Source organism: Pogona vitticeps, chromosome 1 (assembly GCF_051106095.1).
Source record: "Pogona vitticeps strain Pit_001003342236 chromosome 1, PviZW2.1, whole genome shotgun sequence".
Lineage (NCBI taxonomy): Eukaryota > Metazoa > Chordata > Lepidosauria > Squamata > Agamidae > Pogona > Pogona vitticeps.
In genome coordinates, this window is record NC_135783.1 from 341,244,871 (window position 1) to 341,271,734 (window position 26,864).

A 26,864-nucleotide genomic window follows, 5' to 3' on the forward strand; every position below is an offset into this window, starting at 1 on the left:
AGACTTTTTATAGATTGTTGTGTCCACCCTTACTTTGTTTTTTCCCTTATCTTCTCTAACAGCCTGAACATGTTGGTTTCCCCTTTCTGCATCTTTTCCAGCTATATAGTATTATATTATAAGATTAAGTAACTAAAACTGTGCAGTATTCCAGGTGGAATCACACTATAGATTTTATTTTTGGACACATTCTTAGGAGCTCTAGCATAGAATTCACCTCTTTCACAGTTGCTGCTCCGCCACACTCCCAAGATTTCATTCCTAATCAATTATTGGTGCTTGAGACTGCATCACTATACAATAGAAATTTGGATTTGTGTGTGCATAATTTTAGTTACTTACATGGAACTAGAATTTCCATTTTAATTTTCATTCTCCCAGTTTGGAGAGAGATTCTTTTGCTTTTAAAAAATTGTTTTTATCACTCTAAATAATTTGGTACCACCAAACCAGCTAACTTAATATACCAGAGGTTACCTTCAGACCTGTTGACTTGTGTGTGCTACTTCTGAGGTGACACACTGTACTGGAGGCAGTTAAGGTAAGCTTTGGTTTGTGCTGTTTAGTTATTTATAGGGAGTTAGTGCTTTTGATGTTAATTTATCTTGCAGTCGGATTGCGCTCAATATTGTATCTGACATTTCAAAAAATGATAGTGTAATAAACCAGTAGACTATTAGATGTTGAACAGGCTTAGAGTATTAAGTTCAGCTGGTAACAATGTATTTTCATGATTTTTGATGATAATATATACTTACAAGCTTCCATGTATATGTAGATAAAGCAAACATTAGCAAATAAATTTGGTGTGCTGCTACTTTTGTGTTTATTTCATTTGTAAATCTTGTTATCTTAATGGCTGACTCATGATCAGGAGCTTGTGAGAGTGCCAGTCTCTTTTGCCTTCAGGGTGTTGTATACTGAAGGAAATACTGATTGATTGATTGATTGATTGATTACATTTTTATACCAACCCATAGTGAACTAGAACTGTCTGGGTGGTGTGCAACAACCAGGATATCAGATTACAAAACAGTAACAATAATAATAAACTATCATAGTAATAAACATTCAAAACATAATATCCTCTGCTGATAATGATAGCTAAGTTAAAATTTAAACTGCCATATAACAACCTAGTCCATGTTCCTACCTGAAATAACATGGTGAATACTATGGCAAGTGCTCAAAGGTTTACAAGTGTAAGACCATTAAAAGATGTCCTAAAAAGTTCCTTTTTTAACATCTTTCTGAATGTCAGAAGAGATGGCACTTCGCAAACTGCCAATGATAACTTCTTCCAGAATAAGCATTCCCAAGGCAGTGGAAGGACAACTAGAATTCAGAATTCTAGTTGTTGATTTGCTGGTCTCCCTGGTGTTGGCATTTTAAGCAACAAATGTTGTGACAAGCAAAGGGGCAGGATAGATTGCTTCAGGGAGAGACATTCTGTTAGATATCGAGTAGAGCTTAAGTCAAAACTAGCACTTTGAATAGAGCTTGAAAGCAAACAGGTAACCAGTGTAAGTGAGCCAGAACTAGGATTAAATCTACTAGTCCCTGGACCGGCTGAAGCTTCAGTACTGTTTTCAAGGGCAACCCAATGTAGAGAGTGTTACAGTAATCTATTTTTGAGATTACCGGAGCATGTACTACTGTTTTTAGGTACTTTCTATCTTATAGGAGTGCAGCTATGCAGTCCAGTGAACTTGATAAAAGGCACTCCTCATCTAGATGACATTTCAGCATCCATTGATAAATCCGGGTCCAGGAGCAATCCTAGCTTGTGTATCTGATCTTTCAGGGAGAATGTAACCCCATCTGAACTAGGCAGAACACCCTCTAGCCAGTCTGTTGAGCCACCAAACAGGAGAACCTCCATGTTGTCAGGATTTACTTTCATTTCGTTGGCCCTTATAATCACTGCTTATAATGACAGATAAGCAGCGATTAGAATTTGAACAACTACACTTGCAGATGAAGAAAAGTTGAGAGAGAGTTGTATGTCATCAGCATACTGATAACAGTGAACTCCAAATTCTGGATGACGTCTTATGGCTTCATATAACTATAAAAGAGTTGGAGATACGATTAATTTCTATTGAAAAGAATAATTATTAAATAGTGACATTGAGTCCCACTCACAGACTTAACAGTTCATGTATTCTTAATTAATGTACGGTATTTGCTTTTCATGTTTGCATACAGGATGTATTATAGTGTTTATAACCACTGTGCAAAAAGTTACTGCAGAAGTACATAGGTGGGCCCATGCTGATGGGGTTAAGGAAGTCTTGAGGCACTTTCCAAAGAGTAGTACAGGAGATGCCATCTTTAAATCCAAGAAAAATTAATAGCCAATAATAAACATAACTTATTGCCATAAAAATTATATTAAAAATAAGTATAATTTATTGTTGGTGCTAGACTTGTGATCTTTGTTTTCGGGGCCAGAGCTATTCAAGGATTCAAAAGACATAAAAACATAATGGAATCCAGTCCAGATCATGGGCAAATGGAGTAACAATGCTTACCAGGCAAAGAAATTTTGCAAACAGGCAGCTGTCTTCTAAACTGATATTTCTGGGTTGCTTTACATTCCACTCCACCCCCAAAGAACACAGTTTTACAGTTAATCCAGTCTGGAAGTGACAAAGCTTCTGTTCATCTGGTGAGCAACAGAAGGAGGTTGCATTTAGCAATATTGTGTTGTCTTTATGAGATGAGTTGGCACTCCTATGTGTGGATACTGTCTGTGTTGTAGAAAGTTGAATCAAGGGGAAGAGGCTTAGTGTTTAAGAAGAGGTGTGTCTACTGTTTTAAAGCGGATTGATTGAGGCATACAAACAACAGTAGAAAGAGGAAATTAGGTGTTATTATAATGTACAAGTACAAAGTCCTCTGTATGCTCTTGGAAATGTTTTTAAATCTTACATTTGTTAAAACCTCCATATCTTGCTAGGATGTACTTAACAGTTGAACAGGGGAAGAACAACATAGAGTATTGTGAAACAATTCATACCATAGAGAAGATGGATAATGGGATTTTTTTTCTTCACCTCACGAAAAAGCTGTGAAGAAACAGAGCAGTCTTGAGACAAGGATGGGCCATCTTATGAATATTATTTTGTAACAAACATGAAGCAGATCAGAATTAAGCTGTGAGTTCTTGCTGTTCAGAGGTTTAAATAATGAGGTTTCAGAAGGATCTGTATCAGGACTTCTGACTTTTTCATAACTCTTCAGAATTCAGGGTGAGCAATGAGGTGGTCACGCATATTGATAGTACCCAATTTATATTGTTAAAAGGTTTTGTGTGTGTGTGTGTGTGTGTGTGTGTGTGTGTGTGTGTGTGAAGAATATGATCATGGATTAATAAAAAATTTAAATGACTTACAAAGTTTAGTGTAGACAAATGCAAAGTGATACACACAAGCAGTAGAAATTCTAAATTTATGCACGTATTGAGGGGTTAAACTTCTGGAAGAGAAATTTGCCTCGTGGTTCATTTTAAGGTGGATTTGACTGAAATCTGATTTAAATCAAATTTCAATCATGATCTAAGAAAAAAATTGATTGTTTTAGTATTTAAATTTAAAACATGAATTTCAATCATGATTTAAACTTTTTTTTAAAAAAAGAAATCAACGATTTTTATCCACTCTGGTTCATAGCCTAATGAAAATATTAACCAAATGAGTATGTGCTATCAAAAAGGTAAGCATGCTAGGGATCATAAGAAAGGAATAAAAGTGAAACTTCCAATATGATAATGCCTTTATATGAATTTATAATTTGACCAGGTTTGGAATACTGTGTACATTTTTAATGCAAAAACTTTTTTTTAAAAGCTGAAAACAAGAAATAGTTAAGGAGTTGGAGTAGCTTGCCGATGAATACCTTGGGGTGGCGGGGAGTATGAAATTGTATGATTAACCCCCATAAAACTATATGCAGTTTGGGAAGACAAAATTTTTAATAGACTGAAGCTTTTATCCCTTTCTGGTAGTACTAGAGTCCTGTACTTGTGTTATCCACTCAACTGTTGTGAGAAGCAGGAGGCTGGATTATAAACCCCTTTGGTCTGATAGAGCGGCCTGTTTTGCATTTTAGAGAGAGCAGCATTTAGTAGTTATTCTTAGATGAGCACAGATATTTGCTGAGTTCAAATGCCCTTGAGACAAATCGAGAGGTTTCAGTGAATTTCCCATTGTTTGTCTGATTTTACTATGACATTTCTTACTTGTTATGTCAATAATTTTTTTAATGTAGTGGTGCCTTCCTTAACGACGATAATCAGTTCCAGGAAAATCGCTGTTAAGCGAAAACATTGTAAAGCGAAAATAAAAACCCCATTGTAACGCATTGAAACCCGTTCAGTGCATTCCAGTGGGGTAAAAACTCACCATCCAGCGAAGATCCTACATACGGCGGCCATTTTTGCTGCCTGTATAGTGAGGAATCTGTCCCTAAGCACAGCGGGGAGCCATTTTAAGCACCTGGTGGCCATTTTGAAAACCTGACGATCAGCTGTTTTTGATCGTCGTAAAGCGAAAATTGGTCCTGAAGCAGGGAACCGATCATCGCAAAGCGAAATTCCCCCATTTAGACCATCATTTTGCAATCGCAAAAAGATCGTCGTAAGGTGGATTTGTCATAATGCAGGGCAATCGTTAAGCGTGGCACCACTGTACCTCTTTTTCTTAGTAGTTTTGGACATCTTTATGGAAAGTTGGGGTCTACGTAGGGATGCTCCAGAATATTTTGCTATCTTTCGCTAAATACAAGATGACACCTTTTTCTATAAATTTCTGAAGCAGGACAGTGTCTAACACAGTGGTTCCCAGTCTTTGGTCCCAATATATATAAATAAATAATTTATATATTTTCAATCCTGGCCAACACGGCTAGTGGTAAAGGCTTCTGGGAGGTTTTGTCCAAGAACATCTGGGGACTCAAGGTTAGAAACCACTGATCTAATACCACATCTGCAAATTCACTTGTGGTTGCTCAGGACAAGGCTTCTGGGCCTATTTTATGTTACCAGTTTCTGTCCTTCAGTGTTTGTACTTTGGCAGAGCTGTCTCAGTCTGCCTAATAAATCTCAGAAATAAATAAGCAGAAATATACCGTATTGTTTGCAAGATTTCCTGAAAATTTGAAGCCACTTTGACTCTGTTTCCCCTGATTCTTTTGTTGTTATTGTTTACTTTGCGGAAAAATTAAAACACGAACTACTTAATTTCAGCATTCCCTCTAAGGTGTGTGCAGAGCTCCATCAGGGCTGCACATGGGTAGCTGGTTTGTTTATTTCCCTTTTGAGATGAAGCCCCACCTCCCTGTACATGGCGAGGCTCCCACACGGTGGGAATGAAAATTAGAGGAAAGGTTGCTTACTTTCATTTCAAATCTAATGTTACTGTTTTGGCAACATTAAAAGCTTTATTCATAATGTGAGTAGCATATGAAATTGTACTATTTGGTGTATATATATAAAACTTTGAAATATAACTACCTTAGTTTTGTACAAATAAAATTGTAGATTAACTTGACGCAAAGGAAGAACTTCAAGTTGCAGCAAGCTGTGTATTGCAGCCAATACAAATTGAAGGCCCCAGTCTTACATGTCTGTTGCTAGGTGCAGAAATGCTTCTTGGGCTTGAAGCTTAAATATATTTACAGTATGCATGGGAATTGGTATTTGCTCATTCTGTAGACTATTGTGTATATAAATCTTCACAGTGTGTAGTTCCTATAAAATCTCATCTTAAACCTTTCACTCATTCTAAAAGTGTTTGACTCATTTAAAAAAAGTTGTCCTTAAGAAGAAAAAACAGAAAATACGTTTTTTCATCCTCTGTTTTGTTATATTTCACATTTGTGGCAGATTACACTTGTGATTAATAATAATATCCAGTGCTGATCTAGAAATGATTTCTGTTCTGACTTGTGAGAACCTAGTGACCTCTGAATTATTTTATTACCCATTTCTACACATGTTTGTGTCTGTTTTGTGTAGGCTAATTCACCTGTTTGCTTATTGATCACCAACTACTGTATTTAGAGTTCGCACTGGTACAATCCTGATGAAGTGGTGCTTGATCCACAAAAGCTCGGTTTATTGTGTGATGGTTTTTTAGTAGTCTATAAAGGTATCACCTGTTTTTGCATTTGTTTAGAGTTCTGGTGACCATCTCCATATTATGCAGTTGTGGGATGCAAGTAGTATTTATTTTGCTCTGGTTTTGAATCATGCACAATGGTTCTCTCATTAGATCCTCACAGGTCCTGATCTGCACATTTGACAAGTGAATGTTCAGTTTGTAAAAGCAATGTGAGAGATGCTTGTAGCTATGAGAGTAAAATCCATATCCTATATTTTTGTGGTTTATTTTCTCTGCAGTGCCTTTAAAATTAGGATTCTGTTAGGATTAACACTGGTATCTCTGCATTGTGACTTCGCTGTCAGCAGTGGTAACTGCTTTTTGTTTTCTTCTAGGTTGCAATAAAAATAATTGATAAAACCCAGTTGAATCCAACTAGTTTACAAAAGGTAAGTCTCCTTTGTTGTTCAACTCCAAATTGTGCTAGTTCAGTTTTCTTTATAATCTTCTCTTCTGTCAGTTCTACAGACATTACATACTCCTGACTCGGAGAACTGCACACTCAGTACTGGTTTCACTTTAATGCTGACTTTCCCTGTTGTAGGCACATTGGAAATAATTGTGCAGTCTCATCAGACGAATCCCATTTTGAACTAGAATTTGTGCAAAAGAGGCTGAAATATCAACTGTCAATCTTATTTTTGTATTCTGATACTTCCAAAATGCTGCATAAACTGAATAAGATCCCCTGCATTTTCAGCTACTTTGTGTCATTGGCAGATTTTTTTTAAAAAAAGGATAATTACAGAAAAACACCTTCTTAGGCTGGCGTAAAACATCGAATGACATCAAAATCTGGAAGCTCAGGCTGCTACTAAATAAATGAAAAGCAACAGGGTCCATAGACTTAACCCATCTTCTGCCCAGTGCATTTCTCCTTCTCAGCTGTTTTTTCTTGGAGGAAAGGGAGCTTTATGTGTAGGAGGGAATCAGTTCCAAGTAGAAATCTGAAGGAGGATTAGCACTCCATTCTGCCGGTCAGTTCTCAGCAGAAAATCGCTTGCTGCCAATTAGCTGTTTGGTGATGACCTTGGTTTGTTGCCAGACATGTATTTCCAGCTGATGAAAATATGCAACTTTAGAGCAGTGAATATTACAGTTGTCTGAATACTGACTCCCTTCAAATATTACAGTTCTCTGAATACTGACTCCCTTTTTTTGCCCTATCTTGCTGACCTAGAAATCTAGTGATAGTTTGCTATTGTAACTCTAGGGATAGTCATTGGTTTAAAATGAAACTACTTGATTGCTCTTCCTCCTTTTGCATTAGAGCAGCTTTTAGAAAACAATCAAGAAAATGCTTGGGAGAGCCAGCCATCTGTAGTCCTAAGTTACTTGAAAGGGTATAAGAGCCAAACACCGCTTTGAAGAGGATTACAAAATGCTGTTCTTCCTAGGAGAGAGACTTGGTATTCTTGGGAAGGCAGCAAAGACTGTCCCCCTCTCCCTTTATTAGCTGTGCAAAAAGTTTAATAAAAGTTCATTAATTTGTGATAGCAGAACTTAAAAAAAAGAAGGTGTAAGATGTTGTTTGGTTTTGCCACTCACTTACAATTGCCTGTGCATTTAATATTGGGGAAAATAATCTAGCAGCCTAGTAAAGTACCTGTTCCATATGTTTCAGATATATTGAGTGCTAGGTAGCTAAAGACCTCCTCATATATTTGAACTTAATGTAGAGGCATCCTTGATTTATATGATAGGGAGAGGAAATAGAAAAGCTGGCTGTAATTTGGAACAGATTTACTCCTAGGTGGGAAGACACACTGCATTTTTGTTGCATGTCTTTCTTGTTCTTTTATATAGACAGCCTGGGAATGCAGTGTACTGTGGTGCCCCGCATAGCGACAACAATCTGTTCCGGAAAAATCGTCGCTATAAGGATTCGTCGCTATGCGGAACAAAGAAGCCCATAGGAATGCATTAAAACACGTTTAATGTGTTCCTATGGGCAAAAAACTCACCGTTCTGTGAAAATCCTCCATGTGGCCGCCATTTTCGCTGCCCGGTAAGCGAGGAATCTGGGCAAAAACACAGCGGGCGGCCATTTTATTTACCCGGCAGCCATTTTGGAACCGCCGATCAGCTGTTAGAAAAAACATCGCTATGCGAAAATCGGTAAGCAAAACGCTTACCGATCATCGCAAAACGATGTTTTACCATTTGAAACATCGCAATGCGATCGCAAAAACGATTGCAAAAAACACATTGCTATGCGGATTCGTCGTTAAACGAAGCGCTCGTTATACGGGGTACCACTGTATATATGTATGCCACCTTGAACAATGTGATGGCGGAAGAGAGGCAAGATCTAAATGAAATCATCTCAAAAGTTACCAGGATTATAGTATAATTTAAAACCATAAATCAATTTAGGAGCCATTTACTGGGGATTTTTTGTTACTCTCTCAGGTTAGTATCCTACTGAGCTTCTGCTGAGTAAAAGTTCCCACCTACATAGTAATAGTGGGTTGTGTCACTTATATAAATGTAGCCATTGTGCAAGTGGAGGATGGGTTTTCTTGGAGATCACTGCTTGCACAGTAGCATCCCGCGTTCCTGTGCTGGTGAGTCTCTGTGCTCATCAGAAACTCAATAGTATTCTGATCAGAATGACTGGCTACTAGACATGGGCTATTCGTATTTGTATGCCTGTGAATACATATATGAATAGCAGCACCACAGGTGCCACGGAGGCCCATTCTCTCCCCTCAGAAATGGCTGGCCACTCACTGGTCACTACACAGTGCCAGGGTCCTTTGTCATTGTTGTTGTTTCTTTCATGGAAGGAGCACTCAGCAGACCACTCATCATCTGAGTGGGGAGACTCCCCATCCCATCTCCTTGCAGGAATGGTTGGCTGCACAGGGAGGTGGGAAAGTGCTGGTCGGGCTCCTCCCCAGTTTGGCACGACAATGATGATGAAGGAGCCCAATGCTGGGCAGTGACGGGTGAATGGACCAGCCAGTTCTGCGGGGAGAGAATGAGCCTCCATGGCACCTGTGGAGCACTGTTTGTATTCCTATCCCCGGGAATAGGAATGCAAATGCCCCATGTCTATTGGCTACTCTCTGGCAGGAGATGAGAATGTTTACTAAACATATAAGGGATTTTCCTTAAAACCAGGAATGATCAAGCTCAGAGTTCACCTGTCCCTGGGCCTTATTCTCTCTGACTCCCGTCTCTCAGTTTTCAGTACTAAAAGGTGATGTAGCAAGAAATTGTAACATCTTAAAACTTCCCAGAGAGCTGCCATGTGTTCCAAGATGCAGTACTTTCTAGGTGTCCAAGTATTGAATTCTTGCTGCTCTCCCTTAGGTTTGCTTTTTGTTTTCATTTTGATATGTATAAGTATTTTTCCGTATTTGATACACATATTTTTAAATTCATGTTTTCCTTTGAACCTGTATTACACCATCTAAACAGCAATATTGAATGAGGGAATTCTGCAATCCTAGTAGAGAATGAAAGCATATTGCTACACTTTTTTCATCTATCTTTCTAAAGTTATGCAAACATTCATTTAAATTAAAAGTGTATGGCATGGTTGCAGCCTCTGAGAATGCAGTAGACTCCCATCTTTCTCTCAATCTGCCTCAGCTTACAGCACAAAGAAATAATGCAGCAAGAAGACACCTCACTTCCTTCCTTCCTGCCATTTTTCCCCTAAATATTTCTGCTAGCTTCCTGGCAGAATTATCAATATCATTGCATAACCTTTTGAGATATACACTTGATTTTGACTCAGAACTGGACAGATTCCAGACACCTATCAGACTGTGAAATTATTATTGGAATGTTGAACTCTTGGCACTTAGAGCATTTAAGTATTTCTCAAATTCTGATTAAGAAAACCTGCAAGCTGTTTGAATGCCGTTCTGAAATCTCTTTAGCATTAACTTGTTAATGCCTTGACTACAGTGTGAGTTTATCTTACTTACATTTTTTGGGATGCACATTAATTTTCCAGGCTCCTAAAATTGTAATTATTGCTTTTAAAAATAAAAATACACTTTCTGGTCATTTTTGTCTTTAACCTTTGTGTTATCTTCTGTTCTAGTTATTCAGGGAAGTAAGGATAATGAAGATTTTAAATCATCCAAATATAGGTAAAGCAGGTCTTTATATTTCAGTGAATGCTTCTGATGTTTTTACAGAATACATTGAAGTATCTTTGGTTAGCTCCTTGTATTGTTTTGCTTCAGATAAACTTAATATTTTGCAATTGATTCGATAACCTGTGTGCATAAAATCAATGAGCATGTTTATTACTCTTTGTTCTAGTGAGTTACTGTGTGCTGCAACCCTATGAAATACTTACCTGCAATAAGTCCTGTCAGGTCTTACAAACTGAAGGCTGTGGCTTCCTTTATTAAGTCAATCTATTTCATGTTCAGTCTTCCCTTTTTGTCCTACTGCCTTCCAATTGTCGTAGCATCATTGTCTTTTCCTGTGATTTTTGTCTTCCTGTGATATGTCCAAAGCCCCAATTTAATCATTTCAGTTTCTAGTAAGACTTGAGACTTGGTAGCCTGAACTTCTTTAGTAAGACGTAAGGCTTGGTCCCCTGTAAGTACCTTTTAATCACTGAGATGTTGGTCTAAATATTTACAGAATGTGCTACTCACACACGTAGTTCCATGTATATCTGTCTGTCTGTCTATTTTGGATTCATAGTCTATGTCTGGAGATTGGCTGATATGACTGTGAATCCAATATAAGTTTCTGTGGACTTTTATATTCAAAACATGAGTGCAGCCACAGCAGGTATCTCAGTGCTCCTTTCCTTATTTTAAGAGTCATGTAGCCTGCTGGGTACTTGCTCCATCACAAGATGATCTGTCTTTTCTTGTAATTCTGCCGTCAGTAAGTGCCACTCTGTTCCACTCAATCTTGCTGTAAGACAGAATAATACATAAGCCCTAGTTAAGTGAAACCACACCCTCCACCATTGTACAGCAACCAGAAGATGACATGACTGTATTTGAAAAATGTAGATTGTTGTACATGAAAAAAATAAAACATTCCCTGAAAATAAGCCCTACTGTTTTTTTTGGAGCAAAAATTAATATAAGACCCTGTCTTATTTTCGGGGAAACAGGGTACCAACCCTCAGGTTACCATAAGTATATAAAAGCGGATGAATACGAACTTTGCTCCTAATAATTGAAATAATTGAAGCAAGTCACATTCTGCAGGAGAAGACAGTTGTTCAAGAGGTTAGAAACCAGCTTAATGTATATGAATAGATGTTATTGCTCATAAGTATATGTGAAAAACCTTTTACCAGCTCACTCCCAGATTCTGTTATGTTCTGGAGTATGATGAAGAGCATTAAATTACTGTACATTTGTGTTAAGAATAGAGGCAGGCAGCAGCATTAAGGAATCATTGGGCCAGCCAGTCAGAGGGCACACTTTATTGTTGCTCTGTAATGATAAGCTTTTATATACTTCACATTTTATATTCATTTTTACTTTCCTGGAGGAAAAGTAGGATGGAGATGATGAAAGGTTATTGTAAAGTTCTTTGTCTCCCAAAGACTTCTCCTTGCTTGTTTTTTTTAATAAAATATTTTTCACCTCTGGTGTTCTTCCCTTTGTACAGTTGGTTATACAGATGGTATACAGCTAATTTCACAATCTGTTTTTGCTTGTTGAAGTGGTGGAAATCCTGCCAGAGGGAGAAAGAGTTTACATGGGTCTGCTTACAAGGTCATGGAAGAAAACAGGATTCTAGCTTGTGCTTTGTAATTAAGAGATTTGATTGATTTCCTGACTCAGAACTTCCTAATCTCCAGACTCAATTTTAGTTTCTGTAGATAGCCTCTACATTATTCCCAATCCTTCTTTTACATTTATAAGTCAATCTAAAATAATACTTAGTGTGAAACTTAAACTTCAGTAAGAAAGCCACAGCCTTGTATTTATAAGACCTGACTGTCATTCATTCATTCATAGGTTCACCATAAGTCTGAAGCAATTTGAGGAACACAACAGCAAAAATAAGCTACAATTGGTACTATAAACCACTTTAAAGTAATTATTTCTCAAGACATTCCTATGTCTAGATTTCAGGATTCTTGATGCAAAATGTATGCCTAATGCACAGTGTAGAGAACAATGCACTTTTAAAATACGTTAGTAAAAGTGGATGCTGTTTCCCGATGGTGCACTATGCATGCTAAATTACCACTGGTAATGGTGTGGCTAAAAATACTGTAAATAAATAAATAAAATAAATAAAACACGTGCTTTTGCATTTGCAGTTGGGTTGTGCCACCTGTAACTGGCATCCAAATGTAAGCCACATCCATTCCTAATTAAAAGGGGTAGGATTCTGCGGCAAATATTTCATTGGATAGGCTTTATAGGAACTCTTGATTTTTATTCATTGGAAAGGGCAAAATACTGCAAGTTGTAACTAGACTTCAATTGCCAGAAATTAAATCTGAGCTCTAACAGTTATTGCATTCAGCTTATCATGGACTATTTAGGAGTTTAAAACAGTTTGAAAGACTTCTAGTTCTTCAAAAGCTTTCTTTGTAACAGCAGTATTTTCTTTACTCAAGATATATAATTATGGTACACATAGATACTGTCTGACAATTAGCAGTTTTAGTTGAAATAACTAATTAAGAAATCTAATTAAAAATAAAAGTAGTAGCTATTTTTGTAGTGAAACCATATTTTGCTGTTTTCAGGAATAGTGGCAAACTTATGGTTGATGAAAACTGGAAGTAATTCATTACATGGGGTTGGACTAAATGGTCCATAAATCCTTTTTGACCCTATGATGAAGCCATGGTTATTGGTGTAACTGTAACTATATCTAAGGGAAGTGACTGTAGATGCAGGACTTAAATCAACGAAAAAAATGGCTCTGTAGGTCTCTTTCAGCAGCCACATATGTCCAGCTGACTCTATAAATATCCATCACTTCAGTATCTTAAGTGCAAATCACATTATAGCATGGATAATTGAATGACGATGTGTCCATGTATTAACAAGGCAAGCAATAATTTTCTTTCTAATTTTTTTTAATATAAATTTTTGACTTGGAATATGTTTTTGGCTGGCAGCACTAAGAATCAGTACCCTAGGAAAGGGTTGAGAAAAATCAGTTACAGCTAGAAATAAATAGCACGGTTGTTCTAGATTTTTCTTTTTCCCTCTTTAAAAAATGTAGGTTTGCATGCATCTGTAGCCCTTATGGGGAAACTCTAGTTCATTTTCCTTCGCTGATGGGAGGTGCTGTCAATAGAAAAAGGAGGAACAATTTTCTTCCCTTCAGTTTGTTCTTAAAAACTCCCAGCGAGGGAGCCAGGTAGATCTCAGGGGGGAGGATGTTCTAAAGGCGAGGGACCACTGCTGAGAAGGCCTGTTTTTATCCTTCTGGACCTCTCTTGGAGTTAAGCCCCTCAGCTGCCCAGCATGGCTAGAATGAGTGACACGGGTAGAACTAGGTGGAAAAAGGCTATTTATCCCTTTTGTGTTTCTTACTAAATGAGTAACAATTGTAACTAACTTTTTTTAAAAATATAAAATTGCTCTTCACTACAATGCAGTCTTACGCTGTTTTAACTAAAAACCCAAGCACAGGGAAGAACACATTTTCCATTTGTATTGGTTTTTATTTAATTAAGCAAAGTAGGATTATGGCTAAATTGCAGCACTGTTTAAATATACCCAGTATAGTACCTCAGAAATTACACATTAACAAACAGACAACTGCTTGTTAATGTTTAATTTCTGAGGTACTATTCTTGGTATATTTAAATAGTTTTATTATTCAGGTAATAAATACTATGAACTGTACAATGGTTTGACTTATCCAGTGCATTAAAGCTCTTGTTGATGCCTGTATAATGGTGGAATGGTCTCATATGGATGTTTCTGCATTAGTCTTTGATTTGTGTTCCTAACCAATAGGGGGTGGAGCGGGGGGGGGTTGTCCATTTCCTAAAACATAATCAATTGATGCTTCCTGAAACCACTTAGAAGACCTGCCACATTTATTCTGTAAGTGGTTCAGTTGTTGCAACATTAGTCTGCATCACCAAATACATAATAAATTGTTACAGCTATGGTCGACAGAGCTCACTGTAGGTTGGGGTTCAGTCGAGTTTAGGATGCTGTTCTTTGATCATTCATTCCATGTTATAAACTGCTTTTCAGACTCCCCCAGGCTTCTAATGTGGCTTATTGAATTGTTCAGGGCTCAGAGGCAATCAGATGCTTTGTTACACTTTGGATAGCTGGCAAATGTGGCTTTGGCTTGATGGGAATCTGTAGCTTATAGCAGAGAACATTCTCAGCAATTTCAATAAAATATATTGGATAGATCAGAGGTGAGCACCTTCTGGATGTTGAGGGGTGGGCACGTTGTATATACCTTGTTTTCCAAGTGACTTGTGCTTCCAGGAGATAATGGAAAGCAAGTCTAGAAAGCAAGCCACATTGTCTCTCATCCCCCCTTTTTTTCTTTTTCCAGTAGTAATGCACTGCCAAGATGGAGAGACAAATCAGCTCAATTTTTGCCCTGACACCCATGTGTAGAGACACACAAGTAGCTTGCTAGACAATTGGCCTGATTTTGCATAATTTGCTAGCTTGTAAAGTTGATGGGCAGAGGGCATCTTGCAGTGCTTACGCATTGCTAGTGAGCACTTGTGTGCAAATATGTACTTTCTAAACATTGCCCTGCCTCCTTACAAGCTTTGAAGTAACCATTTGGAGTATCAAGTAGGAAAACATAGTCTAGTGACAGATATTACAAATATTGTGTGTGTAGATAAGACATATTGATTCTGAATTCCTAAATCAGAACTTCTCTTTTTCTTCCAGTTAAACTATTTGAAGTAATTGAAACTGAAAAAACACTCTACTTAATCATGGAGTATGCAAGTGGAGGTAAGTAGAAAAATGTTTTCAGCAGAACAGAGTTCTTTGTTAAGTGACTTTCAGAATAAAGTTATATATTAGAAATACTGAGGTTTCAAAATTACTCTGTTTTATAAATGCAAAGGTATTTAATTGATATCAGAAATCACTGACAGTTTCTGACCTTTTATGTTTTCGGGCAATAAGATAGACATTACAGGAGGTCTTTCCAAATTTTTGCTGCTTCTGCTTTCAGTGGGCTTCTCTCATTCCAGGTTTCTTTAGCATTATTTGTATTAATAGACATTGGCCAAAATCCTGTTGTGTAGATTATGGCAGTATTATGTAAGGCATATATCGCCACCACCAGCAAGATTGATGCTAATTAAAAAGTCTCTCCTTCAATCCTGGAGCTCAGAAAACATACATACATTGTGCATAGGAGATGATAGCCTGGCATTGAAACGAGAACTCTTTAATTACTGGCAAATTGTCCCTGATGGTGATACCACCTCCCTTACACTAGAATAATTTATATAACAGAATTTTGACCTGCTTATTAAAAGAGACATCTTAAATATGACCGTCATGTGGCATAATTACCACAAAAGAAGTTTAATCTTCCTGTTGTGGAGTGAAATGCAAGACTGAAAGGTGAATTGTCAGAGGACTTGTATGAGTATGATGGTATCTGCTGAGTATTTCCCTTTCTTTGGTTATCTCTCTTGGAATGAATTACGTAGTTCTTTCTGTACTCTGATTGTAGTCTGTAGCTTTTATTTTTAATTGGCCTCTTGTGACTTTCTTCATTAATTGATACAAGAGTTTTAAAGTTTGTTTGAGACTAATATATTTTTTCTGCTGTGTTCTGGTGAATTTTCTGATGGTGGAGAGGTGTTTTTTTTTTGTCAAAAAATGTTTTCAGTAAAAATATAGTTCTGCTTATCCATCATTGCCCCACACATAGAAACTGACAGACAGACACACATCTCCTTCCCATTTTATTCCTTATGTGGCCAAATAGCAGAGAAACAAACCCAGTGTGCTGAGGACAGGCAGCATAACCTGTTGAATGCACGATAGAATGCTGGCTTAACCAGCAGTTAGAAACTGAGGGCAGAAATTGGGTGGAATGTCTTTAAATGTCTTTAAAGTAAGTATGGCTGGCTGGCTGGCATCTTTAATGCAAACACACCCACACTCCATTGACAACATTTTACTGCGTAAGCCAAACTTAAGAGCTGGTAGCAGAGTTGTGGCTTGCTTTGGTTCTGACCAAGAGGCTCCAAACAGCTTTTTTTGCACTTTAAGAAACATATCTAGTTGCACCCTTTCCTTATATCAGGAAAAGGGAGATTGCTCAATCTTTCTCTCTTCCCTTTTGCAGCCACTTGTACTTTCCGAAAGTGAGGTTTAGGTTGTATGACATTATAATACGAGAGGATAATTTACTGCTAGTGAGACTGTACACCAGTGGAATGGGGCTTTTAAAGGTAAATGTGGAAGATTCTCCTCCTCCCTACATCACATTTCACATGAGTTGATTTTGTCCCCATCTTTCCTTAGACAAGGGTCTGGGGCAGACTGAACTTTTGACACTGTCAATTAGGACCCAAGTAGCTGACTGTCAAGAGGAGAACCTTATAACTCCTTCCTGCCAAGATGGGAATGTGTGCAGGGAAAGGGATTCAGTGTCTGGTTGTAAAAATATTGTAAAATAATAGAGGAAAAGTCTTTAGAAGTTCATTTGTTTATTGTTTATTATGAAATTACTGTTTGTTTTTGTTTTACGGCTGGTGATGGTCTTTCTAATGTTAGGAGAGCTTTGGTATCTTGTTACAGTTTTGAACTTTCTACCCATCTTCTCCTTTAATTAAGAAAAAAATCCAAAAATGTTATGTGCCATCAGGTAACTTCTGATGTGTAGAGACTACAGTATATGAGTTTGTGACCTCCAAAGTATTATATCATGAGCTTCTCTGCTCAGCTCTTGCAAACCAACAGCATGTTAGGTTCTTCTCTTTCTATTGCCTCTGCTTCCTAGCAATATTGTATTTTCCAGTAAGCATCTCTCAGGACTTGCAAACTAACAGCTGTGACTTCCTTTATTGAGACAATCTGTCTCATATTAGGTCTTCCTCTCTTCCTATTGCCCTTCCTTTTCCTATCAATATTGTTTTTTCTGCTCAGCTCTTTATTTTCTTTATATTTGTTTTATTTATTCATTTATTTATTATGTTTGTATCCCACCCATCTAGTGGCAAACCACTACTCTTATATATGCATGATAGAATAACTTCAGTTTATTCCTTTCTCCTCTAATGAGAGATCAGGTGGACTTGATTGAACACCCACTTTTCTGCCTTTCTGGTTGCATGTGATATCTGTAAGATTCTCCTCCCTACATCACATTTCACATGAGTTGATTTTGTCCCCATCTTTCCTTACTGTATTTCTTTCATACATTATGAATGGTTTTGAGCTTGGTTTCCCATGGTGTTGCTAACTCCCAGCTCTCCCTTTTTTATAATTTCAAAAGGCAAGGAGACGTCTTTTGGAAAACATGTGCACAACATGTCTATAGAGCTTTTGGTTCAATATAGCTTTTCTTCCTCAGGTTTCTTACCCTGAGGAAAAGGTTTGGATATTGGAACATAGCTTTATAGTCTGCATTCTGCAGAGTGGACATGGCAACATTAGTTTACCTGAGAGGTCAAAGGGTATGTTTCTCCTTTGTATGTGTTGCACCTACTCACACTGTTACTTCACCATTTCCTTAAGTCCAAAACAGTGCTTCAAAATATTTTGACACGGAGGGACTACAGCCACACCCCAGCTGTTCTTGCTTCTGTTCAGTCCCAGCAAACATAATACAGATCATGTGCTCATCTTCTGGGATGCACTAACACTGGGTAATTCTACATAGGGAAGTTTCTGTTGGAGTATGTGTGTAGTGTATATATACATACGCTTCCATTTTAAAAAGCCAGGAAATTCAGTTCTTAAAAAAAAAAGCCTCCAGTTTGTGAATGTGGGATATTGTGCTTCCTGTACCCACAATTCAGAATGCCAGGGAATGGCCCGATATTGCTGCACAATATTGTGTCTGCATTTCCAGCAGGAAAAAGGATGCCAAGCTGTACATAACAAACGGCAGTCTGAATGCTAACATCACCAATGGCAGCACTTAAGATGGTTTACAGAATACTCTCTTGTGTTCGCTACCATTCATGCTTGCCAAAAAAAAAAACCCAAAACAAAACAAAACAGCCTTGACAATTGCTTTATGTTTGGATGAGAAGTGATTAATTGATGGCAAAAAAGAGTCAGCATCAGGGATTTTCTCAAACTTGGTGTCACTTTGTGAATGGTCTATCTTGTAGACCATCTTGACTACTGCCATTGGTGTTGTCAACGTTCTTGCTGCCAATTGCTGTGTAAAACTGCTTCTTTTTGTGCAGCAATATCTGGCTATTTCCTGGCATTTCAAATCTTGGATGCAGAAGCACAATATCCCATATATTCATAAACTGGATAATTTTTAAAAAAGAATTAAATATGCCTTCTAAATTTTTCTTGTCATAAATTGTTCATGATGTTAAAATGCCATAATACAATAGACAATAACTGGTATAGTGAAAGATCCTCTTTTATTTTTTCCAGGGGAAGTATTTGACTATCTAGTTGCACATGGAAGAATGAAGGAAAAGGAGGCGAGAGCTAAATTTAGGCAGGTATGTATAGTAGACTTCCAGTTACTAAGCTGAACCAGATTTTCCTCAAAGTATTTCAGCTCTCTCTATCAGAGGGGGTGTTGATGATGGAAATTGCTGAGAGAATTGGTGTAGCCAGCATGGTTGCAGTGCAGTAATGCTTCACCTACACGTGAAAACACTGCAGCGAGTGGCTCTTGTATAATTCAGTATATACATGAGGAAAAAGCACACTTCCTGGAAGGTTCCTCCAAGTAAAAGTGGACTGAGGAACTAAACTTTATATCCCATGTTCTTTTGGAGGGTGGGAACCAATCATGTCAATCCTAATTGACCAGGATATAATGGCAAACTTTCGGTTTGCATAAAAAAGAGGCTGCTGCTGCTGCTGTAATCAGATTATGTGAGAGGGGGCATGAGCCTAATGCTAGTTCATGTAATATCAGTTGTAATTTGGGAACATCTGAGCTGAGCCATTTTTCAGAAAGGCTACATTGAGATACAGTAGTTACCAGTTGGAAATTGCTCAGAGAAAACAAGTAGAATAACTTGTCCTTGATTTAACTTACTTCTATCTCAGAATGCAAGTTTAACTTTCTGGTTCTTGTTTTTTCCCTCTTCCTGTTCTGTATTATAATTTTTGCTGTTCAGCCTGGAAACCAGTCTCTAACAAAGTGCTATTGAGGTATATAAGTAACTTCACTTTGGAATTATTTCCCAGAACATGGGAAGCAGAAATGTTTCTAGCTCTAGCTTGAAGCTGAAATCTTTTCATGGAAGAGATTTGAGACTTTTGTGAGATAGATAGTTGAGCAGCTGTCTATAAGTGTATATATATATTTGTCACTAAGTGTATTCCGAGACCTTTTTTGTATATGATTAGAGGCACTCTTATATTTGAGTTCTATAGAAGAGTCTTCATATTGAATAAAAAATGAGCAATTTTAGGCGCTGATTACAAACTGCTTATGTAACCCATGTTTTTAAAGGATTTACTGAAATTTGCTTGTAATCCATACAGTGGATTATGTGAGTGTAATTGTCAGCAATGTAATCCATACTTAATTTAATTCATAAATTCGTGGAAGGGACTACAAAATTATCCTCTGAAACAGAACATGCGTTTAGCTAGTAGTAGAGTAGAAAAGTGATATATGGGCAAAGGTATCTACTGTAGTTTGCTACTGCTGGCAGTTATAACTAGAGATGGAGGTATTCATATATGAATATCCATGCAGAGGTGGCATTGACGTTCAGCCCCATGGAGCCAGATGGCCCACTCATCGATCCGACGCGGACAGGGTGATTCTACCAATGACTCCGCAGCGCGCAATCCGCTTACCACTCTTCGACCTTACAACGAGGCTTGAATTCCCGCCTCCTGCCAGGGGGTATACGAATACCCCCATTTCTAGTTATAACCCATCTTAAGTTATGTTAAAAACTTTAATGATTATGTCACTGTCAATACTAACCATAGACTGTACTAAGATTCACCCCTAATCCAGGATTGAACCTCTTTAGAAATATGATCTCCTGAGTTAAGCGCAATGGTTAATCAGATAATATCAAGAACTTTTCAGGCATTCTCTGCTTTGAAAGGGAAAAGTACTAAACCTGCCAGCCAGTATTATTGCTTCTGTTACTCTCCATACTTGAAGAACCACACCATGAAGAATCCTGGTCTGTCTGAGGGCACAAACCTGCATAGCCAACAGGGTAGATAGTGTTGATTGTGTGACAGCTTCCATGAGTATAAGGAAATCCTTTTCAGTCCCTTGCTCTTCTTATGAATAGAGTTACAAAAGCTGTCAGAATGGAATTGGGACTAGAATGCCCCCCACATGTTTTATTATCTGTACTGAGGGCATATCTCAATAAAACTGCACATCAGAAATACACCCACCAAATTAGAGTAGGAAAATAGTTCAGTCCATTGGAGCACTGTTTGTGCTTTGACCTCACTACTACTGAAAGCTAGAGAAATTGTAAAGACACTCATAAGCATAAGTGACAATAAGGTATCTTTCTTGCAACGTACTGTCTGACTATTAAATCTTGTTTACCATACAGAGAAACCCTAACAATCGCTGTTTGAAGGCTAACAGTAGCCTAAGTAAGTAATAGGCTTGCCTTCAGTTATCACTTTGACTCTTACCTGAAATGCACTTATTTGTATCATTCTTACTGATTTCAATGAGACTTGTCCACAATTAAGTGTATTTAGATTTGCAGTTTACTTGTAATGGGAACTATATTGCTTCCTACTATTAAAATTTATAACTGCGACACACTTTATTTGATCTGTATCACTTTCTATAATTCAGCATGTTTTCTATCTAGATCGTATCTGCAGTGCAGTATTGCCACCAAAAGCATATTGTTCACAGAGATCTCAAGGTAAGAAAAGTCCCAAGAATTTCTACATGAACATTTATTAACACATCCTAGATTGCTATATTTCCCCGCTTTTAGTGGAAAAATAAATAATGTGTTTCCTTAAATATAAACTGTTGGTCAACATGTTAAGGATGAAATAATCTGCCTTATTCATTGTTATAAGTTGGCATGTTACTAAAATTCAGGATATTTGAGAAACAGATCTGAGAATAACTTGGGGAAAGTGGTTTTCAGTTATAAATGACTTATGAAATAAAGGTAGATTATACATCATCGTGAAATTTCAAAGCTGTTTGGAAACCTCTGTGGTTTAGCAATCTGGCTGCAGAGGCAGAGACTGAGAGTTAGATTTTCCAGTGTGTCTCCTCAGAGTATAGTCGGTCTGTGTGGCCTTGGGCAAGCTGCACAGTCCCAAAGGAATGGAAAACCACTTCTGAGTATTTTCTATCTTGAAAATCCTGAAAAAAAGTCAGAATGGACTTTGACTGCACATAGTTGTTACTATCACAGCACCGTTGCTGAGGCAAAATCAAGAGTAAAGTTTCTGCTCGTTTCTCACTTCTAGCTTTATAGAACTCCTTTCTGCTTCTTCCTTTTGGTATCGCTTGCTGCCTCGGGGAAGAGCTGCTCTTGTGCCCAGTGGTATCAGCAATGTCATTGATGAAACCCACTATCTGTATTAGTGGCAGCATTCCCATGGTTGCCGATCTCCTGATTACAACTCCATATTTTCTTCAATATTCAATGTCCTTTACTGGTTTTGCTGTGTTGCCACTTTTGTTTGGCCTGTCCTTCCTTTCCTCAAATATTCTTTCAAAACCTTCCTTCCTTCTTCATTTACAATTTGTTGCTGTGTCCATTATATGCTACCTTCTCCGTTTTTATCCCGTAATCCAAAACTCGCTCATTTTAGAAACAGAAAACCTACTTCTCATGATGACTAATGCAGACTGAGCTGTCTGGGCAGTGCTGCATTATTTTATTTAAGATACTTCTGCTTTCAAAGAGGAAACAAAATAGAGCTCTGTTTGCTCTTTATTGTGAGAAACTGGGTTCCTTTTTTGGCAGTAGAATTTGATATGTGCCAAACATTTGAGTCACAGAGGGAGAAAAGTATCAAAAGCTGTTTGTATATTGTCTATATAGTGATACTGCCCTATTGAGGCATTTGTTTTAAAGCAAGCAGGGTTAAATATTTGGTGGAGATAATGAACATGCATTTGAATCCTCCTTCCAGATGTCCCCGTGTATCCAGCAGTGTCACAGACCTTCATGTGGAAAGATTTGCAGAAGGTTTTTTTAACTACATTTGACTGAACTGGACTCTGCATTATGAAGCTGCCAGATTACAGGGGTGCTTCTTGGCATACCTGTGGTGCTACCACACATTTAATGCTGTGTGCAAGCAGATAAACAGTTGCATAGGGTTTTTACATTATGTGCTTAGGTTATGTCAATGGCTTTACATGTTTAGGTTAAGCAGCTATATAGTCTTGTGAGGTAAATATTAAGTCTAATTTTTTTTTCTATTGCTGTAGTTGACAGTGTAAGCTGGATCTTGGAAATTCGTCAAAACGCAGGAAGCTTCTTATTTTGGAGGACAAAATCTCATGTCTTGATACATATTTTTCTCTCTAGGCTGAAAATCTGTTGCTTGATGCGGACATGAACATTAAAATTGCCGATTTTGGTTTTAGCAACGAGTTTACAGTTGGAAATAAACTGGACACATTTTGTGGCAGCCCTCCATACGCTGCTCCAGAACTCTTCCAAGGCAAGAAGTATGATGGACCGGAAGTAGATGTTTGGAGTTTAGGTGTCATTCTTTACACACTTGTGAGTGGGTCGCTGCCTTTTGATGGGCAGAATCTAAAGGTATGTGCCTAATTTACAGTTGGAGGGCTGGGTAGGATCGAGATAATCTTGTAAACATATTTTTAATTGCTGTGCTTTTGACAACTGTTTGTTGTTTCCTATTGTTTGATTTGATTGAAGGAACTGAGAGAAAGGGTGCTGAGAGGAAAATACAGAATTCCTTTCTACATGTCAACAGACTGTGAAAACCTGCTAAAACGTTTCCTGGTGCTAAATCCAACTAAAAGGGGCACTCTTGAGGTAACTAGCTGATCTTTTCGTTTAAAAAATAATAATTTGTGAATGTTTGTGAAGTTACTTGTGCATGATCATTTTACCTTAACATAAAAGAATAATACATTTGGGCACTCACAGAAAAACCATGCCATTCTGTAATGGAACATTTTCCTACAGACATAATGAATCTCCCCTACCAGGGTCATATTACTTTCTCTGACATCACACAGAGGCACCATCCAAATTGCTAGCCTTACAGAAGAATCCACACAAATATTGACTTGTATTGTGCTACGTAAGCACACCATGCTACTAAGCAATTGAATATACCTTAGTGTAGTGTCTCCACTGGTGACCTTGATGGTTAAGGCTGTTAAGAATTTTACAGAGATTATGTGCTCCACCTAGAGGGTGTCCTTTGTCTTTATCAATTCGGAACTAAACAAGATGTCTTCATTGTGTCAATCTGGTACTGATTCACGAAGCTCCTTTTGGTGTCAGTGCAACCTAAATTAACTGCAACTTGAGTTGCACATTTAAAGACTTGTGCATGCTGCATTAGTATATTTTTAATCCTATTTAAAAACTATCTCTCTATCAAATGGCTTATTTGAAACAATGTCTCATAAACCCAGGGTCCTGTAAAGATACAACTATTTCATTTTAAGTCATGACTTATTACTGTTAGAGTACTGTATATGGCAATGTGCGATGTGTGGTTTATATTAAATGAGCCACCTTGTTACTTGTTTACTTGTTTGATTTCCCACTACTGCTTCTTTGTTAAACAATTTACATGCCAAACAGCGTCAGTGGAACATTCTTCAGTCAGCTTGGGTCCTCTACATCAGTGGTCCCTAACCTTGGGCCTCCAGATGTTCTTGGACTTCAACTCCCAGAAATCCTGGCCAGCAGAGGTGGTGGTGAAGTCTTCTGGGAGTTGTAGTCCAAGAACATCTGGAGGCCGAAGGTTGGGAACCAATGCTCTACATCATTCTTGGTCTCCATTGTCATATATTACACACAGCTGTTGTTTTTGCTTGGAGAGAAGGAAGTGGTCAGGCTAAGTCTCACTGGTTTTTACAGATAGAGGTGTTACTGTTGCTGAAACATCCAGGGCCTTGTATCATTCAAGTTAAACTTTAGTTTCTTTTCTTTTCTGAGGGGGAATGAGAAGAAAAAGTAGTTAATTTGACTGGGATTTTTTTTTCTCCATAGAGATCCTTAATTATCTCCCTCTACCGGCTTAGGTAAATAGCCCTCTTCGTAAGATCAGCATCTTGTTTCCACAGTGGCCGAACTAATGCTGTTGGAACCCCACAAGCAGTGTGTGATTGTAATAGCACCTTCATGCTCATCTCCCCCCTGCAGCTGATGTACAGAGGTGCAATGCCTGTTGGGACTGGAGATAATACACAGTTACTGGGAATAGTAGCACATAGGTAGCCTTATCCGCCATGTTAATTATATATTGCTTAAGAGTATTAAATATTGTAGTACATCAGTATAATAGGAACAGCATAGGACACCATGTTTAGAGTTTTCAGACTGCTGCACAAATTAACACTCTGGTGTGGCACTGCTTATATACCGCCCCATAGTGCTCCCTCACCCCCTCCAGCAAGCTGGGCACTCAGTTTATTGACCTCAGAAGGATGGAAGACTGAGCGGACCTTGAGGCAGCTGCCAGAATCTTCTGGGGTAGAATGCTTACTATGCAATGTTGTAAGAATTAATATCTGATAAAACATGCTTTTACATAGTTCTTCTGTCACTTCAAGACATCAATTTCTACAGCTATATTACTGTAGATATTGATGTCCCACTTGTAGACATAACTCAGTGTTTGACCTCTTCAGCTGTCATCAGCTTTCCTGTTTCTAAAACCTAATGTCTATCTCTTCTTGATGCATCATGCTGGGTGGGACACACAAAAAAAATAGCATTGGCATAGGTTTCAAAAATGCATGATATTTTTGCTTTTCTCTATAAGATGAAAGGACTTTGAGGATGAAGACACTGTAAATAAAGGAGGAAAAGGCAAGCACCAGTGCCTTGACCTTAGAATAAGGCAGATTACTTGTTTGCAGTTACTCAGATTAAAATACAGTGGTGCCTCGCTTACCGATTGCTCCGTTGAGCGATGAAATCGCTTAGCGGCTAACTTTTTGCGATCGCAAAAGCGATTGCTTTGCGATGGTCCCTATGGGTTTTTTCGCTGTGCGATGATCGCGGGGAAGCGATCATGGCCAAGCGACCCTTTTTTAACAGCTGATCAGCGGTTTCAAAATGGCCGCCAGGAAAACATAATGGCTGCCCACTGTTTTTCCTTGCTTAAGAGGCAGCGAAAATGGCGGCGCTATGGAGGATTTTCACTTTAAGGTGAGTTTTTAAGCCCATAGGAACGCATTAATCGACGTGGTGGTGCTGCGGGCTAAACCACAGAAGCCTGTGCTGCAGGGTCAGAAGACCAAGCAGTCGTAAGATCGAATCCACGCGACGGAGTGAGCGCCTGTCGCTTGTCCCAGCTCCTGCCAACCTAGTGGTTCGAAAGCATGCAAATGCAAGTAGATAAATAGGGACCACCTCGGTGGGAAGGTAACAGCGTTCCGTGTCTAAGTCGCACTGGCCATGTGACCACGGAAGATTGTCTTTGGACAAACGCTGGCTCTATGGCTTGGAAACGGGGATGAGCACCGCCCCCTAGAGTCGAACACGACTGGACAAAAATTGTTAAGGGGAACCTTTTTAAGGGGAACCTTTACCTATGGGCTTTAAAATTTTGCTTAGTGATGTTATCGCTTAGCAACTTTTTTCCGGAACGTATTAACGTCGCTAAGCGAGGCACCACTGTATGTAATAATAATCTTTACCAGCTTTTTTGTTACTGTCATGCTAATACAAAATCTCTCTCTGCAGCAAATCATGAAGGACAGGTGGATAAACGCAGGGCACGAAGATGACGAACTTAAACCTTTTGTTGAACCAGAGTTAGATATCTCAGACCAGAAGAGAATAGGTAAGCACCAAACAGGGATCACTGGCATGTATATACTTATAGTAGAAATGGTGTAGCTTATGATACAAGAATTTATTGTTTGCTAAAATGTGCATATTAAGATAGAGGAAATATCTTGGCCATGATACTGTTGCATGACAAGAAGCTAAGTTTTGTAGGGGATGTTTTAATTATCAGCCTTATTTTAATTATCAGCCTTATTTATTTATTTATTTATTTATTTATTTATTTATTTATTTATTTATTTATTTATTTATTTATTTATTTATTTATTTATTTATTTACTGGACTTATATACCGCCCCATAGCGCTACAAGCACTCTCCGGGCGGTTTACAATTTTAATTATACAGGCTACACATTGCCCCCCCAGCAAGCTGGGTACTCATTATATACCGCCCCATAGCGTTTCAAGCACTCTCCGGGCGGTTTACAATTTTAATTATACAGGCTACACATTGCCCCCCCAGCAAGCTGGGTACTCATTTTACCGACCTCGGAAGGATAGAAGGCTGAGTCAGCCTTGAGCCGGCTACCTGGGATTTGAACCCCAGGTCGTGAGCACAGTTTTAGCTGCAGTACAGCATTTTAACCAC

General features: G+C 38.2%; 1 protein-coding gene across 8 annotated transcripts in view; it reads left to right on the plus strand.

Annotated features, from left to right (window-relative positions):
* The window catches only part of MARK3 (microtubule affinity regulating kinase 3), a 73,776-nt gene that overhangs the window by 18,821 nt on the left and 28,091 nt on the right, over positions 1-26,864 (plus strand). For 7 of the 8 annotated variants that reach the window (XM_078383812.1, XM_020808963.3, XM_020808966.3 and 4 more), the window contains 8 exons: positions 6,500-6,553; positions 10,225-10,273; positions 15,011-15,076; positions 18,710-18,780; positions 21,103-21,159; positions 22,798-23,034; positions 23,155-23,274; positions 26,170-26,269. In XM_078383812.1, coding sequence (XP_078239938.1) covers positions 6,500-6,553; positions 10,225-10,273; positions 15,011-15,076; positions 18,710-18,780; positions 21,103-21,159; positions 22,798-23,034; positions 23,155-23,274; positions 26,170-26,269 — 754 coding nt within the window. Of the gene's footprint in view, positions 1-6,499; positions 6,554-10,224; positions 10,274-12,129; positions 12,183-15,010; positions 15,077-18,709; positions 18,781-21,102; positions 21,160-22,797; positions 23,035-23,154; positions 23,275-26,169; positions 26,270-26,864 lie in introns of those variants that run through there. The other variant, XM_072986707.2, reaches the window with a different exon arrangement.